General features: G+C 35.9%; 1 protein-coding gene across 3 annotated transcripts in view; it reads left to right on the plus strand.

The window, feature by feature from the left end:
- VGLL3 (vestigial like family member 3) overlaps positions 1-16,932 on the plus strand; it is a 49,729-nt gene extending 32,797 nt beyond the window's left edge. For all 3 annotated transcript variants that reach the window (XM_081138783.1, XM_081138785.1, XM_081138784.1), the window contains exon 4: positions 9,229-16,932. In XM_081138783.1, coding sequence (XP_080994909.1) covers positions 9,229-9,272 — 44 coding nt within the window. In that variant the 3' untranslated portion in view covers positions 9,273-16,932. The remainder of the gene's footprint in view (positions 1-9,228) is intronic.
- The last annotated feature ends 275 nt before the right edge of the window (positions 16,933-17,207 follow it).

Below are 17,207 nucleotides of genomic sequence, written 5' to 3' on the forward strand. Positions count from 1 at the left end.
GGCCATACAATAAGAAATGGGTGTTTTTTCTTGGTTGGGCAGACAATGGGAGAGGTGGGATAAAGAATAAAGAAGGATTTGAGGAGTTATCAGGATGTACAACTTCAAGACGTGTTTAAACACAGTTTTCTCTTTGTAGAACAAATAGTGTGCCATGTGGAATGAGAGGGCACTAAAAGAAATACATCCTATGCCATTGTGCTTATGTATTGCTGAGGATGTTTGTTCTTGTCACTCACGAAGGTCCAAATGAAATTTTATGTACAGAGCAAGGACATTAGACTATGCATGTAATTAAACTCACCCAAACTCTATTAATGCTTGCTCATTTTAAAAACTGTGAACTAGAAACGGATTCATTTTCCATTCGAGTATTCATTTTGTAAACAAGTTTTTATGGATAGCTCTTTGAATTTTTTTTTTAATTGTAAGCAACATAAGGTAATTCAGTCACCTTTTGATTGTTTCTTAAAGGAGTTGTCGTCAACTAGCTGTGGTTGGGATTGGGGACTTTTTCAAACTGTCATGTCCTTCCAAGAGAAACTCATGTTGCTCACCTGAGAGGGGAGCTGTAGAGGTTGAAAAACACGCCTGGGTAATTCTAGCATGACTCCAAATGGCAAGTCACTCAAAGGGTAAAAAGGCCTGTTTCAGGGGCCAGCGTCTTACAAAGTATCTTTTCGATAATGCTTTGCTATTTCCCCTATAGCACATAAGGGTCCATCTAAAAGAAACAACTCCCAAGAAGAAATCTGTTTCAGAACTTGTCCCCAGACAACTTTACATTAGCCTTCAAACAGGCTGCAACGATTATATACAAAAATTCTATATGGCTTGTGGAATTTACAGATTCTCTTTATTCTCTGTCAGGCTGCCTAACTCTTCTCTTATTGTTCTATTTATCAACAATATAAGGTTTCACAAACAGTTGTCTGTGGCCAACATGTTCGGAATTCCTTGGCAAAAAGATGACCAAAAAAAGTCTTGCAAGAGACCGATGAGAGGCAGAATGTGCCGTTTTTCATTTGAATGCAGCCTGACGTACTGGAGATCTAACTTCACAATTTTTGTCAACCACAGCATGTGTTATAATAGTTATTTTCATGGCTGCTTTGTTTGAGCAGTATCAGATGATGCTTAGCCTCCTCATAATCATTGCGTTTCTATTTATGTGTTCTTGGATTAGACAGACTTTTCTGGAAAATGTCAGAGAGCGAGCTTGTGAAAAATTACTGATAATGTAGAATTGATATATACGCAACATATCTCCTTCTTACTGAATATTTTCCAATATGTTTTGATTTAATGGAGAGATTGATTACTTAAACCAAATAGGCATAAGAATAGATTTGTATTTCTGCAGTTCTAAAGCAATTTTTAAAAATCCCATGTCTAACCTACGTGTACTCCCAGGTAAAGTGTTTCCTGTGTCAGTGTTTTGTCCCTAATTATGTTTTTGTGCATAAGCAATGGATCCCGATTAGCTCTTCCTCTGGTTGGATGATCTATTTTCTGGATCATAAAGCTGTCACTGCATAACCTAGAAACCTCTTTAAAGATGCATGTTTGGCTGTATTTGTTATCCAACAGATGTCTGGATAGTTAGAATCTCTTGAGAGTACTATAACTTGTGGTTTCAGTTACAATAAGTGATCCAAGCATTTTTTGGAATTGCTCCTCTCCAGCCCTGGGAGAAAATCTGTAGAAGAAATTACAGAGGGTGTTCCATTTCACTCTTCCCCTCTCCCTTTTCCCTTTATTCCTTGCCTCTGTCTTCAAAGTTTTGTTATATCTGCTCTTGAAATTGAGGTCTCTGAATTGGCCAGCAGAGTCTGCATTCCGCATTGCACCTCCTGATCCCAGGCTTCTTCCACCCGAGAGGCTATCACACTGACATGCGGATTTTGAGCGTGGTGAATTGCCACTCTGATGAAAAAACTACCCAACTCTGTGATTTGTATTTTATATTGTCCGCAAGGCCGGTTTTAGAATGACTGATCATCAGATCTGGAGCTCCATATCCTGGTGCCTAAAGTACTTGCAGGCTCCCTTCCGCCAGGGCCTTTAACATGCACACATCTGAGGAAATGGGTGTCGCTAGGGGCAAAGGCTGAGGATTCTGTGCCTGGGAGGGTTTGGGGGTTTGGGGGGAGAAGGTTCTAGAGGGCAGACAGACGAAGGTGGCTCTCTGTCTGGGTCTGGAGGAGCGGGAGCAGCGGGAGACAGCTGGGCACTAAACCGCTTGTCACCTGCAGTGTGGCCTCGGGTGTGCAGGTGCTGTGCTGCTTATGAGAACTTAGTAAATCATGGTCTACCGGTAACATGAGATTCAGTGGGTTTTATGTTTCTACTCTTCTTGAATCTGAATTTAAAGATATTTTGACAAGTTCAGACAGTTTTCACCTCATTGTTTCTGACAGTACTACTGCGTGGAGATTTCAAGTCAACTCTAAATGTGCCTAGAGGAAACATCTTCATATCCAGAAAAACCTCCCTCTGCTAATAAATGATTACACGGTCACAGTTAGGGGTCTTTTACCATAGTTTCAGTGTGAAAAGTTGTAATGATAAGAAGGTAATTGTAATTCAAGGGTCATAATAAATTTAATCTTTTTTTCTGGTTCAAGAATACATCTTATTTGGAATGACTTTGAAACAAATTATTGTTCAACACTAAGTACTAAGTATGGAGGTACTTAGTACTCATCAACCTGGCAAAAATATTTGCAATATATGAGGAAAAAAGTTTATATGCTTAATATACAAAAACACTTAGAAATCAATGAGGAAAATAGTTTCTTAGAAGCATAGAAAATTGGCCAAAGATAAGCACACAGAAAGAAATGCCCTAATCACTGATGGTCAGCTTCACTAATGCTGGGAGAAGTGCAAATTGAAACAATTAGGTCCTCTTCATCCGTAATAATAATAATAATAATAATAATAATGATAATAAATAGTAAAAATACTTCCTGAAACATTTAGCCCCTTGCAATGAAATATGCAAATGTAAGTGCACCTAAAGGCTCGGGTTCGGCAAGCATATTTTCAGGAATTTATCTTATCTACTAAAATATTCACATAAGTAATATATAGTCACACATTCATGCATGTGTGTGTGTCTGTGTTCAAATGATGTAGAGCTATAGAAAATTGTGTAATTTACAGTATAAGGCACAACAGATATATTGGGTGTGAGTCTGTGTGTACATCCAAAGTATACTGAGCAAGGTGTTTGATGATGGGATATGTAGACTTTTTACTTCCTAAATACTCCATAACTTGATTTTCAAACAAGAAATTTATGTTGTTTTAAAGAAAAGAATAAAGGGGGTCTCTATGGTGGTTGAACATGATCTATCTTGATATGCACCTGAAATGAAATCATAGTTCCCAAACTGGGTTTCTCTCACTCTTACCTCCCTCCCCCCACATTAGTGTTAAGGTGCTACCCCCATGTAGATCTTATTTGGAAATTCTTAACTAGCATTTAAACCAATTGTCTCACGGCTCAGACAAATAAATGCAGTTGTATGATCATTACCAGTGATAATTCTATAAAGGAGGAGAAGATCGTATGACTGTCTCTAGCATCACTTTCTTTGTGATCATTTCTCAATGTGTCAGTGTTAGAGGTCAGGCTGTTGGTGAAGGCTGAATATTTTGATACAGCATCCAATACAATGATGTATATATATATATATATTTTATAATGAATATGAAGTTTTTATTAAAGCAGAGATTCATGTTTTTTTTTTTAATGTAAGAATAGGTTATCAGCTTACGATCTAATAGTAAGCATTCTGATTCAAAAGTGATTTTCGCCTCTTATTATCTATGAAATGAAAAGTTTATATTTATTTATTTAAGTATGTTCTTTTAGGTCATAAAATATTCTACCCACACTTTCATGTTTCTATTTTTCTTCTCTTCATATCAACAGCATGTTCCCCAGTGTATGTTTACCACGTTACCTTTTTATCTCCAGCAATAAAATTAATTGGAAACATATTTAACTTCCTTAAGAGCTATAGTCAGTGGTGTCAAGTGATTATGCTTCCACGTGCTTTTCTAGTGATGTGGCTAAAAATAGTCCCCACAACTCAGGTGTGCCAGTGTGTCACTTTTTCAGTAGCTCAATTTATTATTCATTTCTACTCAACAGCAGAAAACTTAACCGCATCAATTCTGAGTATTCTTAGCTCAACCCAATGATATCTCCACTGGGTTTAGTTTAAAACGATTTCCCAGCCCTGGCCAGTAACTCAGTTGGTTAGAGCATTGTCCCAGTATGACAAGGTTTAGAATTTGATCATGGTCGGGGCACATACAATACAAGAATCAACCAATGAATGCACAAATAAGTGGAACAACAAATGAATGTATCTCTCTCTCCTTCCCTCCATACCCTGGCTCTAAAATAAATAAATAAATAAATAAATAAATAAATAAATAAATAAATAAATAAATAATTTTCCATTTAAAGATAAAACCTCTTCTCAGACTTTTCCCTCACTTTCTCCCTGAGATTTTCTCTCTACTCCTAGAGTTAGTCACAACTGACAAATTGTCAATTAAGAGGTTGCTGTCTGATTCTTGGTCTTGTCATTTCAATCCTATCCTGGCCTTTGTCTCCAAGCATATTCCCATCCCCCACTCTGCCTCCCTGTGCATTCTCTGTACTGTGCCCCCCTGATAATGACCTATTTAACTTGAGTTCAGCTTTTTAGTGTTTGCAATCCTCCAAAATGCTCAGGTGGTGTGGCCCATGCCATTCCTTCTGCCATGGGGTACCCACATCATAGCTATGGGACATACTAGCAAGTTCACCAGAATTATTTCTGAGCTAATTAATATACCCTTTTTGGAGAGCCCACGGAAAATTCAGGATCTAGGGAGGGGGGAATTCTCCAGGCTTTTCTTTTATTCCTATCTTTGCTTTTATTCACAGAATCTTTTGCAAAAGTTAAATCTGTGAAGCTATTACCTCCCAAAAATATCAGCCAGAAAATGAGTTCAACAGACAGATTGTTCAAATTTTAAAGGGAGATCATATTATAATCTTCCTTGACCAAGACTATTCTCCTACTCCTAATTATCCTAAATTTTTTCTTGTAATGTTTTTTATTGATTTTAGAGAGAAGGGAAGGGAGAGAGAGAGAGAGAGAAATACTGATGAGAAAGAAACATCGACTGGCTGCCTCCAACCTGCCTCCTACTGGGGATTGACACCTCAACTCAGGCATGCGCCCTGCCCAGGAATTGAACCGGTGACCTCTTGGTGCATGGGATGACGCTTAACCATCTGAGCCGCACCAACCATGGTCTAAATTTCTTTTTTATGTACATACTGTTTTGCTCTCTTCCTGGGTCTGGATTTTTTTTTCCTTTTGGTGGTCAGGTGTAGTGGTGATAGAAATGAAGTGAGGAATGGGGTCTGTGGCTGACATTTCTTTTTAGGTTTTTCTTCTAACTGAATCCCAGACTCCCAAATTCCAAAGCCAACAATGTGATGTCTTTGTTTTCAGGTTCATTTCTCACAATGACCTCCTAGGCCAAATGGCTACCTCATGTCTCCAGTGTTCACACTGGGGAAGTTTGGGGGTGGTGGTGGTTATATACCAAAAAGCATTTCAGTTAATATGACATATCCTATTGCATGATTAAAGTATGTAGTCTTCATAGGAATTATAACAAACTACTGTGTAATCATTGACTACGTCCCAGGAAAAACATTGCAGATATATAGTTAAAAAAATTACTAAGACGGCTATTTTGTTAATCCTGATATCGGTTCTGTTACATCAAAGTGTTTCTAAACAGTGTAAAAAGAGTATAAAAATGCATTAACATTTCCTTGAATTGGTTTTATGGAGTTATGGAAGTACAGGATAGTGTCACAGCCTATAGAGCCCATATAGGAGGTGCCATATGCATTGTAGTTAAGACTATTGTCCCTGACATCAGACTACCTCATTTTCAATCAAACTACTTCAACTGTTTGATAGTTATACAACTTTTCTTAGTTTCAATTTTCTCATTTGTAAAATGGATATTATAGCATGGTGAGTGGCATTAAATATTTCAGGTAAAGTTCTTACCACAGCGTCTGGCATATTCAGCCTTAAGAAAATGCTCATTAACATAAGTTTTATGCTATTTATTTTCCTTTCTACTGACAATCTCGTTGATTAAAGGATAAAGCCAATCTGGGTCACAAATATCAAGAAGATAAATATGGGTGATTTCAGACAACCAGCCAGTGGGGATATTTCAGGGTATGTTATAATCTTATTTTATATAAGTTTAAGTTAGGGAAGCGAGAAGGCAAAAAAGTTCCGAATAGGAACAAAATCATAGCAGCGGATTCTGTGTTCTGGTAAGAAAATTTAGGGAAATCCCAAATATATATAGATCACATAAGGATTATGGGTTAATGATATATGCAGACCACATAAAGTTCATGGATTAATGGTTTTGTCCTTTAACCCTTACTGGGAAAACTAAGTGTACTGCGTGGCTTTTTAATATCCCGATCTAGCCTCATCGACTGTATAATAGGAAAAATTATAGCTCTGCTTCTCTGTTGCAACTTATTAGTAAGTAGGGCCTGTCGCTTGTGGTTGTTCACTTTCTTGTGCTTTATTTGTGCCTATTTTGAAATTTACAGGTATGAATATCTGGCTTTAATGCAAAGGTTTGATTTATGCGTCTTCACCACCTTAGATGTTTAATGCATTTCAGGTCATAGATGAATTGAATTGATTTTTTTTGAGGTAATGCAAAGACTTGAAAACAAAAAAAAATTGAAGAGATGAAGTTATAATGAGAGAATGCCTTCTGTTATTCTGGTTGGAAAATTTAGGGCTATGTTAAGTAATTCAATTCTTGTCCACAGCAAAAGGCTAACATGATTCTGCAGGAGTCGTATGTCTTTGCAAAGCAAACTAGGGATTGCCTTTATTTAAGGGGGGAAAAAAGACACTCAAACCACTTGATGATTCCAACACTATTCATGACTTGCGGTGCTGACATTCTATAGATTGATGGAGTCTTCAAGTGTGGAAATACTGAGTCATACAGAAGATGAGACGTTTTAATAATGAAAAAAATATTTATGCAGTCAGCAGATTGTCAGTTAAGGTGGTTTAGATTATAAGAGTCACCCAACAGAGACTAGGGTATGTTGTAAATTATTCTAACCACACAATCATTTGAAAATGAGTAAAGCAAACAGAGTGAATTGGTATACCCCAAATCCTTTTATCTCTTCTTTCTCCTCTCATTCCCCTCATGCTCCTCTTCTTCCTTTGAAATGGGGGGAAAAAAACTACTGACTTTGTATCTAAACATACTAGTACACATGAGAAAAACATTAGGATGGAACTAATCTTTCTTCACGAAGTGTTGCTTTTTCCCAGTACACAAATGCTGCAGAACTCAGATAGTGACTTGTGGTTCTGTGAGTTGCTTGTCTCCTGTTTGTTCTCTCTCCCTTTATGTAGTCTGTTTTGTAGATTGTCTTAATGTCTCCCATCAACAACTAACTGTGTCTGTTTTGTAATGATACTCATTGTTTTATAAAATTCTTTGGCAAGTTGAAGGGACAAGAAATGAAACCACTGCAGCTGTTTAACAATTGCAGTTGAAAACCATACTGGCTCATTTAATGGTTCTGTTGCTGACATCCAGCCCAAGCTTGGTTGTAGATCAAGGATCAAGGAGACAGCCTGTGTACGTGATCCTTCTTCTTTACAGCTGCATACTATTCCATGGTTTGGGACAGTATGGATGGACCTGGAGAATGTTATGCTAAGCGAAATAAGCCAGGCACAGAAAGACAAACATCACATGATCTCACTTATATGTGGAATCTAAAGAACATAATAAACTGATGAACAGAATAGATTCAGTGACACAGAAGCATGAATCAGACTGACAAATCTCAGAGGGGAGGTTGGAGAGTGGATGGGTCGGTGGGGGAGAGATTAACCGAAAAACTGGTATGCATATATGCATAGCCCATGGACACAGACAATAGTGTGGTGAAGGCCTGGGGTGGGGAGTGGGTGCAGGGTAGAAGAGGTCAATTGGGAAAAAAGGGAATATCTGTAATACTTTCAATAATAAAGATAATTTTTTTTAAAAAGCCTGTGATTCTCACACCCACACAACAGCGATCAGGCTGCATTCTACCCACTTCTGTAATAGCCTTACCTTCATGTTTTGGTGTTTGGTTTTAAACATATTAAGAGCAACCATTATTCTGAATTTTTACTCTTCCAAACAATTATGCCCCAGGACAAAAATAAAGGAAACTGAAGAGAGTGACCTCAAGTGGGTGTAAATTGAGCTATCTAATTTCACATATCAGAAATTAGTCTATTGACTATATGAGTACAAGCTCAGAGTCACATTTTTTTTGTTTTGTTCCCTCTTCAATAAGCTTCTTCCTAATCACTTTAGCTGTGAGTTGTAATTCACACATGTTCACATATTTTCTTTTTGTTACTATTCTTTTAAATTTGCCTGTAAATTTTATTTCCTTTCTATGAAATTTGAATTTTTGTAAGCCATCTTAAATATCTTCTGGAGGAAGATATGATACAAATAAATAACTTTATAAATAAAATATAGGTCTGTGCTATTAGCTGTGAACCAACTATATCTATTTTGCTGACAATACTAGATTCTGTTTTTAACATGTCCAACTGCTCACCGTAATTTATAGCAATGCCACATGGAATACATTTCAAAGTAACACTAGAATTTATTCACTACTTTTATCCAAAAAGTATCATTTTTGTTACTGAAAAGGATTAAAGTATTAACTGAAGTGCTGCCTAAATGCTCCGAAAGATGTGTTGCATTATTTTCCCCCAATATCAGCTCCCTTTGAAATTAGAAATATAATGGTTTATTTCATTTCCATCCATTTTTTATTCACTCATACTCCAAGGAAATAAAAACCACAGTAAAGGATTTGTACTGTACAAATAGCACTACTCTAGTTTAGAATTTTTGTCACCTGTTGGTTGACATTTTTAAAATTATGAGCTGAAGCACTGAGCTGATCGCCTTAGAGATCATGAGTTCCTTAGGCCATACCTCGCAGTTGCCTAGAGTGTCTTTCCAGTGTCTGTATCCCGTGAATTGTAGCTTATGCCCCATTTTTCCAGTGTTACATATATTTATGCTTTTCATTTTTCTCATTGTCACTTTTTCTAGGTCTACAGCACCAAGACAAGAGCAAGGAATCACCATGGTACTGAAACACACAGTATTAGTCAGTCAGATTGGAGCGTGAGTCCACGGGCCCACTGGGAACAGATGCTGCCAGGGTTTTCCATCCTGCAGTGAGACGCAATAGACACTGAAGGAGAAGTCGACGTGTCTGCCAGCTGACTTTGGTTTGGAGCCTTTTCTTGAGAAAGCAGAGTGGGTCCTAGACATTGAAGAAAAGCATTTTTGTTCGTCTTTCCCCTCATCTGAGCCTTTGCCAACTGTGCAACTCTTTTTTTTTTTATCTTGCTTTTATCTCAATACATGGTTTAATTTTAATTTTAATTTTTTTTTTTTTTTTGGGAACCAACCACCTTGTCAGGAAAAGATGAACCACAGAGGAATATGCTCATTGTTTCAGGAATACAATTTTATAGCTCTATGTGCATCTATTTTTGTAGAAATACAGAAAGTTTGATTTAGCATTGATGGGCTATTTTTGAGGGATGTATTTTTTTTAATATTGTAAAAATTGTTAAGTTCTGTTTAAAGAACTTGCTCTCAGAGAAGCACTGGCAAAAATGTTTAAAACGCTTGTCTTTAAGATGTCTGTGATATGCTCTGTGCTTTCTAGGTTACCTCAAGTGTTTGATAGTTTCTCCCGTTTTACAAAGTAGCACCATAGCCAAGCCACTATAGTGTTGTATTACATCAACTCTCAGTGAAGGTTGAGTTCCGTGCTCGCTTACTTAGCTTTGGGTTATATGTATGGCTTGAAAAGGAAATTTTTTAATGACCACACTAAAGAAAGAACATTTGATTACTTTGATTTCTCCCAACGAGTACTTGTAGGTTGATTAAAAATTTTGGCATAAACTTGCAATCAGATGAAGAATTTGTATAGAGTATGTAATTCTCTTTCTAGACAATCTGACTTTGATAAATAGAACTAGAGTTTATACAAGAGTTTATACCCAACTACTGGGGGAAAAAATGCATTTAACCATGCTACCTTTGAGTGCCAGTGACTTATTTTTCTTGTTCCTAATTATTCATGCATGGCAATTTTTAAGGTCATATTTTACCTGGACTTTTTTTCCTGGAGATAGTTTGAAGGGATAATATTTGGGAAGGTACTAGACACATTACAAAGCCTTTAATTCAGTGGGTGTTTCTGATAATGTTACCAGCATTACGAATTGAAAACTAATATAGTGTATATGAAATATTTTAAACATAGGTTTTTGCAAGTGGTTTTTGTTGTTGTTGTTGTTTGATGTTTGTTTTTTGGTTTAAATCTGGTTTTAGCTGATTTAATTCTTTATAAGAAAAACACTTAGGGCAAAATGAAATTTCAATTTGGATTTATACCACAATTTCTGAAATTGGGTTGATAAATTAACAGTTTGTTATTTGAAATTTATTATTGAAAACTCCAGATTCCAGTTGACATGGCCCTCAGAATCCAAATAAGGTGAAGTTGGAATTATCATTAAGACCCTGCTAGAAAGAGGTTATGAAAATAGCAGTTAATGATATATTAAGGACTTTTAAATCAATGTCCAATATTTTTCTCAGCTCTTTTCAGAGATGGATCATGTTAAAAAGTTAATGTTATAAAGAAGTTTTTGTTTGGTAAAAAAAAAAAAAATTCTCAAATTTTCCCTGTCCCTGTCCTCGCCTATGTGAAATACAATACTTAGTGAACAACCAGTTTTCACCTTAAATCGTGTATATTCTGTATGTGAACATTTTAGATAAAAGAACAACAAAACCTCTGCTTAGCAAGGCAGAGTTCTCACAGAAAATTTTCCAATCTTTCCCTTAGCTGCATTTGATGTACCAGTTTTCTTTCCTGGTGCATCTTGTGAGTTGTAAAGCTGCCCACTGTCTGGTTATAGTCCCCCCCCCCCCCCCCATTGCTGCTTCCTAATCAGACCTTCCCTAGCATGATATGCACACTTTTACCTAATGTGGGGTCCAAACCTAAGGCATCGTCTACTTCCTAAGGACCTGAACTTAGATTTCTGGGGCCTGGCTTGGATACATTATCCACGTTTTGATTCACAATTTGATATATTACAGTTGTTTGTAATTTGCCCAAATCTGTGGAACACAGAGTTGAATCAATCTATAAAATTGGTTTCATCTTGCGCCCTCCTGAGTTTTCCAAGACAAGTATTCAGTAGTTCCCGTGGGATGACTCACTGAGGATTATTTATTTTTCTCTTCTTCCCTGGGAACCTATTAACTTCCTTTCCAGTGTCTCTGAGACCGGTGTTGTACACCGACTCATTTAAATCATTCAATCATTTTTTTCCCAGTTAGGAGAAGAAATGTAGGAGCTCTCTGCTCCTCTCCTTATGCCCCTCTGAATTGAACTGAAGGAGCAGACAATTAGACAGCTTCACCCTGAATTGAGGCTGTGTTCTGGGTCACTCCTGGCAACCATAGGAAAAAATATTCCTTGGCTCGGGGGGGTCCAAGAAAAGTTGGGGACTTAAATTCTGCTGTACACAGGAAAGGTTTGTGAGGACAGGCCTAGGTGTTGAACAGGCACAGCAAAGATTAGATCCTTGTACGTACAAGGAGTGGGTCAAATCTAAGTGAAAAGGGAGCGAGTGCATGTCTGTAATTGCCTGGCACCCCTTGGTATCATCACATTACCGTTACCACCATAAGTTATCAAAGAGGAGGAGTTGTAATTTAGCCTAGTATTCTGAATTTATTTTAGGTTTAAAATGCCAGCACACTTTGGGTCTGGTTTTCTCACATCAAAATGATGCTGTTGAACTTAGAGTCTTCCAAACTGCTTTATTGAGAACTACCACCCCCTCTTCAATTTCCTGTGCAACCATTCTACCTTTGACTATTTTATAATTTATTCAAGCTTCCTAAAGAGCTGAGAGCTAGACCCTAGAAAATTACCCAATGTATTCGGCATCTAATTAATGCTTCAACCTAAACTATCATGAGCTAAGGAACAACATAATAGTGATAAGTTTGATCCTAACAGGTTATTGGTTCCTCATTTATTTGAAAAGAATTCTAAACTTTTAAAAATTCAATGTTTCTTCTTAAGAAGGTTAACCATTCACTCCTAACTTCCCTCTCTGTTTTTCCTTCTTTCTCTTTCCTTTTAAAATTACTTACAATATTATTTTAAGCAAAAATGGTCAGGACTGCTTTGAATTTTGCAAATGAGAACTAGTGGATGACAAATAATTGAGGAATTAATTTCTTTAACTTTGTAAAAAAACTTAAAAAGAAACACATTCTAGGAACTGGCATAAAACATGCCTTTGAGGAACTCGTTCAGTATGCAAGTAGTATTTGCCCATTCCTACTCTAAGACCTGTAGGATATATGACAGAATCTAACTTTTACATTTACTGTCTGGTTTAATGTTACATTTGTAATTAAAGGGGCAATCAGAAACTCTATTTCAAGAAACTGCATTTTATTTCTTACCAAGTGTCACTTTCTTGGTAATATTAGCTGAATTAAGTCAATGGGGCAATGGCATTAACTTGTGGAAAAGGAAAGTGTTTATGTTAGAGTTCTGACGGGGGTATGAATTAAGAAGTAGAATGAATTAATGGAAAAGAGCATTGGGTTAGGCATTAGGTTATTCTCTGAATTCTGGGTCAGCCACAATTAAATATGTGTGATTTGGGGTTTCATTTATCTCATGAGCAAAGTGGGATAACAGTACCTACTTGCAGGCTGTGAAGGTTGGAAATCATATATATTTATAATCAATCATTGGGTCATAGTAGATGTTCAATAAATAACAGCTACCACAAACGTCTATCAGTTGAGTAAGTAGATCATAAAACTAATCTCCCAAATGTCCTCTCTCTTTACTTCCCATACCCATTTCTGCAACAGAATTAATAACAAATTAAGGAGAATCTTTGCCTTCTACTAGGTGTTGAAGATAAAATGTAAAATTCTTAATTATCTTTAGTATGTAGGTTCAACTCTGAGTTTTCTTTCATATTCCAAAATTTTATTCATCTAGGATCTTATGGATTATTTTCTTCAAAATTAAGGCAACAAGCTTATTAAATCACCAAAATTTATACTTTCCTGCTATATTTTGGGCTTCTTTAGCACCTGGAATAAAAACATCTTTTTTGAAACTATTCAATTTTTTTTTCTACTTGCCTTGGAGGAAAAATTGCAAAATATGGTGGAAAAAAATTGTCCACATGTAAAGGGGAGAAAAAAGAAAAAACCAGAACCCTTTAAGATCTCAGTCAGCAGATTTACTCTGCTTGAGAAAAAAGAAACAACTTTATTGGAAGCAGATGTTGACACTGTGTCAGTTATTGAAGATGGAAGGAGTTCAGTTGAACCATTGCAGTTACAAAGGGGTATTGATGGCAGTTAGAATTCCTGTGATTGATCACCTTCACAGCAGAAAGAAGGATAGCAGAAAGCAGAAACTGAGACCAAGGCTGCGGTCCGCCTGCCAATTTTAATATGCAGGACCCTAAGGATGCAGTTTTGTTGTTTAATTCTTTCATCCAGGATAAAAGGCACATCTTTTAGAAAATGTAAGGCTTGTTTGAGAGAAAAATTAAAATGTATTCCCTAAAATCATGGCCCAAGAACCCTTTAAATCTAGTATTAAAGCATTAAAACTATGATCAAAGTTGTCTAAGAAAAATTAAGTTAAAGTTTTAGTTCAATAATGTATGTTGAAGACGAATATATAAACTCCACAAAAGTGCATGACTCTGGAGATTGGGGTATGAGTGGGACCTACAAGGAGACCTCAGTCTCAATAGCTTCAAAATGTTAATTACCTTAGTAATTTGGTTATGGATATTGGTCACAGAACAGACTTTCAGGATTTTTCTGTAGGTTTTTTTTCTCTTATCTTTTAGTGCTCTCTGGGAATATTACCCTATACACTTTCCCAAAGTATAGAAATAGCCATTATTATTAAAATGTCTTAATTTTCTTGTTTCTTTTAATGTCCATTGTGCTTTTTTTTGTTTGTGTGAAAAATATTTTTATAGTTTCAAATAATTGATCAAACTAGTTATCTTAAAGTTGCAAATTTAGTCCAATAAAGTTATCTGAACCCCCTTTTAAAATTCCAAGAAATAGTAAGTGTATTTTACCAATTCCATTGTTTAAGTAAACGATGACAGTTTCTAGAAAAGGGCAGGTCACCATCAATTAGCTTTCTTTCAAAGAGTTTCTGGACTACTAAATTTTGACTTAAGAATAATTCTTTTAGTATGCAAGATTCTTTATTTAGCTTTTTTGGTATATGCATAAGATGTGAACTTTTTAAATGGTATCTCTTTATACTAATAGAGATGTACATTTTTTCCTGTGCTGTGGCTAGGGCAAAAATTAATAATGATTATTTACATACTTGATTTAATTCCTTAGGATATTTACAATCTTGGATATTATATCTGATTTAAAAATACTATGCCATATGTTTTTCTGGATATACAATATAGGGAAGGGTGTTCATGTGAATTTTTTGTATCATTTTAAAGTGCATATATTGAAAGGAAAACATGGATTCAATTTGTTTTCATCATATAAATCTAAGTAAGATGATGTACTTTTATAAAAAAATACATAGTATGGTAAACATTTGTCACTTGATTAGGTAAGCTGAAAACTAATGATAGAAATATCGTACAACCTTGAAATACAGTGAAACTCCAGATTTGTTAGTTTTATGAGCAATTTTTTGCTATCTTAAATTTACATTTCCAGAAAGATAAATTAAATTTAGCTATGTTGTCATTCTTAATTTACAAAAATACATATAATTCATAAAATTTTGTGCTTTAAAGCTAATTATAAATTTCTTTTTTTCTGTTTTTCTTGGGTTGGGGAAAGACATTTTCATATTTCTATTCACTTTTCAAATGCAGGTCTCATAACTATGTGTTGATGATATAAGATAATGGAGGACTGTAATAAAAACGGATGTCATCTTCAATGTGTTCAATAAATAATTTAATGTGAACTCAATGTTTATATTTAATGTAGCATTTTGGTTTTGTTTACATATCTTGACAATTAACTGAAGCTCTCTGTTTTCTTTTTATTTGAGTAAGCAACTTATAAATATCTTTGGAAATTAAAATATCATAGTCTTTTTTTTAATGAGGTATTAATTTCTAGAGCCAAGGAATGTATATGTTTCAAGGAGGAATGGATTATAAAACAAGCGTTAGTAATGGATGAGCAAGTGAAATGGGCTACATCATATAACAGCAGGAAGCTTATGAATCTTTTAATACAATACTTCTAAAATTATTGATTGACTCTTTGGAAGAGGCGTATTTTGTTTTGTTTTATTTTTTACATTTGTTGATAGGGAACTTGCTATAAATAGTATGGAAAAAGAAACACAACTTTCCTAACCATTCATTGAAATCCACCTAGAAAGAAGTCCAAGACCTTATATTTTTAAAGGAAGCTAGAGTGTCCCTACACAGGTCGTCTCCTCTTTTATGAAATGAGTCTTTAACATGAAAGTGGAAAGTCTGAAAATCAGTATTGAAATCAGTAGACCTTCCAGCATTACAGGTGAAATAATTTGGTACAGGCTTTTGAACAGTCTGCCATATATTTAGACTACACTAGTGATACAAGTTTTCTATGGATGCTGTAAAAAATTACCACAAATTCAAAGACCTAAAACAACATAAATTCATTATCTTACTGCTCTGTAGGTCAGACATTCGGCCCTGGTCTCAGTGGCCTAAAATCCGTGTGTCAGCTGCATTCCTTCTGGATACTCCAAGGGAGAATCTGTTTCAGGGAAGTTTTCAAGGTGTAGAGTCCTTGGCTAATGGCCCCCTTCCTCCATCTCCAAAGCCAGCCATCTCGGATCAAATACTTCTCATATGGCTTCGCTCTGGCCCTCTTTGCCTCCCTCTTACACGTTTAAGGACTTTTATAATTACATTGGCTTTACCTGGATAATCCAGAATAATCTTCCCATCTCAAATTCCATCTGCAAAGTCCTTAAATGTTGGGCAACATATTCACAGGTTCTGGGGACTAGGATGTGAACATTTTGAGGGAGCCATTCCACCTACCACAATTACTATTAGATTTCAATCGTTTTTTCAAAAACCAGCTTTATTATCTGGGGGAATTTACTATACCACTGGAACTAGTAAGGCTTGTTCCATGTTTGCAAAGGTCATTCATGTAAGATTCATTTGCACTTAAATAATTGCGTATGAAGAAAATTCCTGTTGCTCTATTAAACATTTCACATGGTGATTATAATGCCTTGGGATCCAAAGGGTTACGTGGTATTTATTTCAGACAGACACTCAGGGGGGCGGAGAGCAGGACATCTGGTGCAGATTCTTCCTAGCTGAAGTGTGTTTTCTTTGGGGACAATCACTACCATTTAATTGTTTTCTTCCTTTTTGGGAACATATGCCCATTCTGTGATGTTCTAAGTCTCCAAGCATCTCATTTGACTTGCTTATACACATTTGACTAAATATCTATATATATGACCACATTGACGTGGTAAAGCTTTTAAACATTTCTGTCTAGATTGAATCATTGCATCTGTTATCAGTTAAGCAGTGGAAACACTGTTATGGAAAGCAAACATGTTTTGATACATTTAATGTGTAAAGTAGGTACGTACACTGTAAAATGCTGTTGATCAATAAATGAGCTAGACTCTCTTAAAAGCAACACTCAAGCGCAACTGTTTTACTTTCCATACCAAGTTTGGCTGTGGCTGAATGAAGAACACCAGCATTGATCTTTACTTTGCACTTGTACGAGAGACTATTTGCAGGGAGCCAAATATAGCAACAGAGGATTTAATATCTTGCCAAAAAATACAAAATCTGTTCCCCTTTAAGCACGACACTCTATCCCTTTCTTGTGGATCTTGCTAAAAGGAAAATATAGCTTTAAACAACCCCATTCCTTCTGCTGGAAGTTTCCTAATCTTTCACAAATGG

The sequence above is a fragment of the Miniopterus schreibersii genome (assembly GCF_964146895.1).
Source record: "Miniopterus schreibersii genome assembly, chromosome: 5".
Classification (NCBI taxonomy): Eukaryota; Metazoa; Chordata; class Mammalia; order Chiroptera; family Miniopteridae; genus Miniopterus; species Miniopterus schreibersii.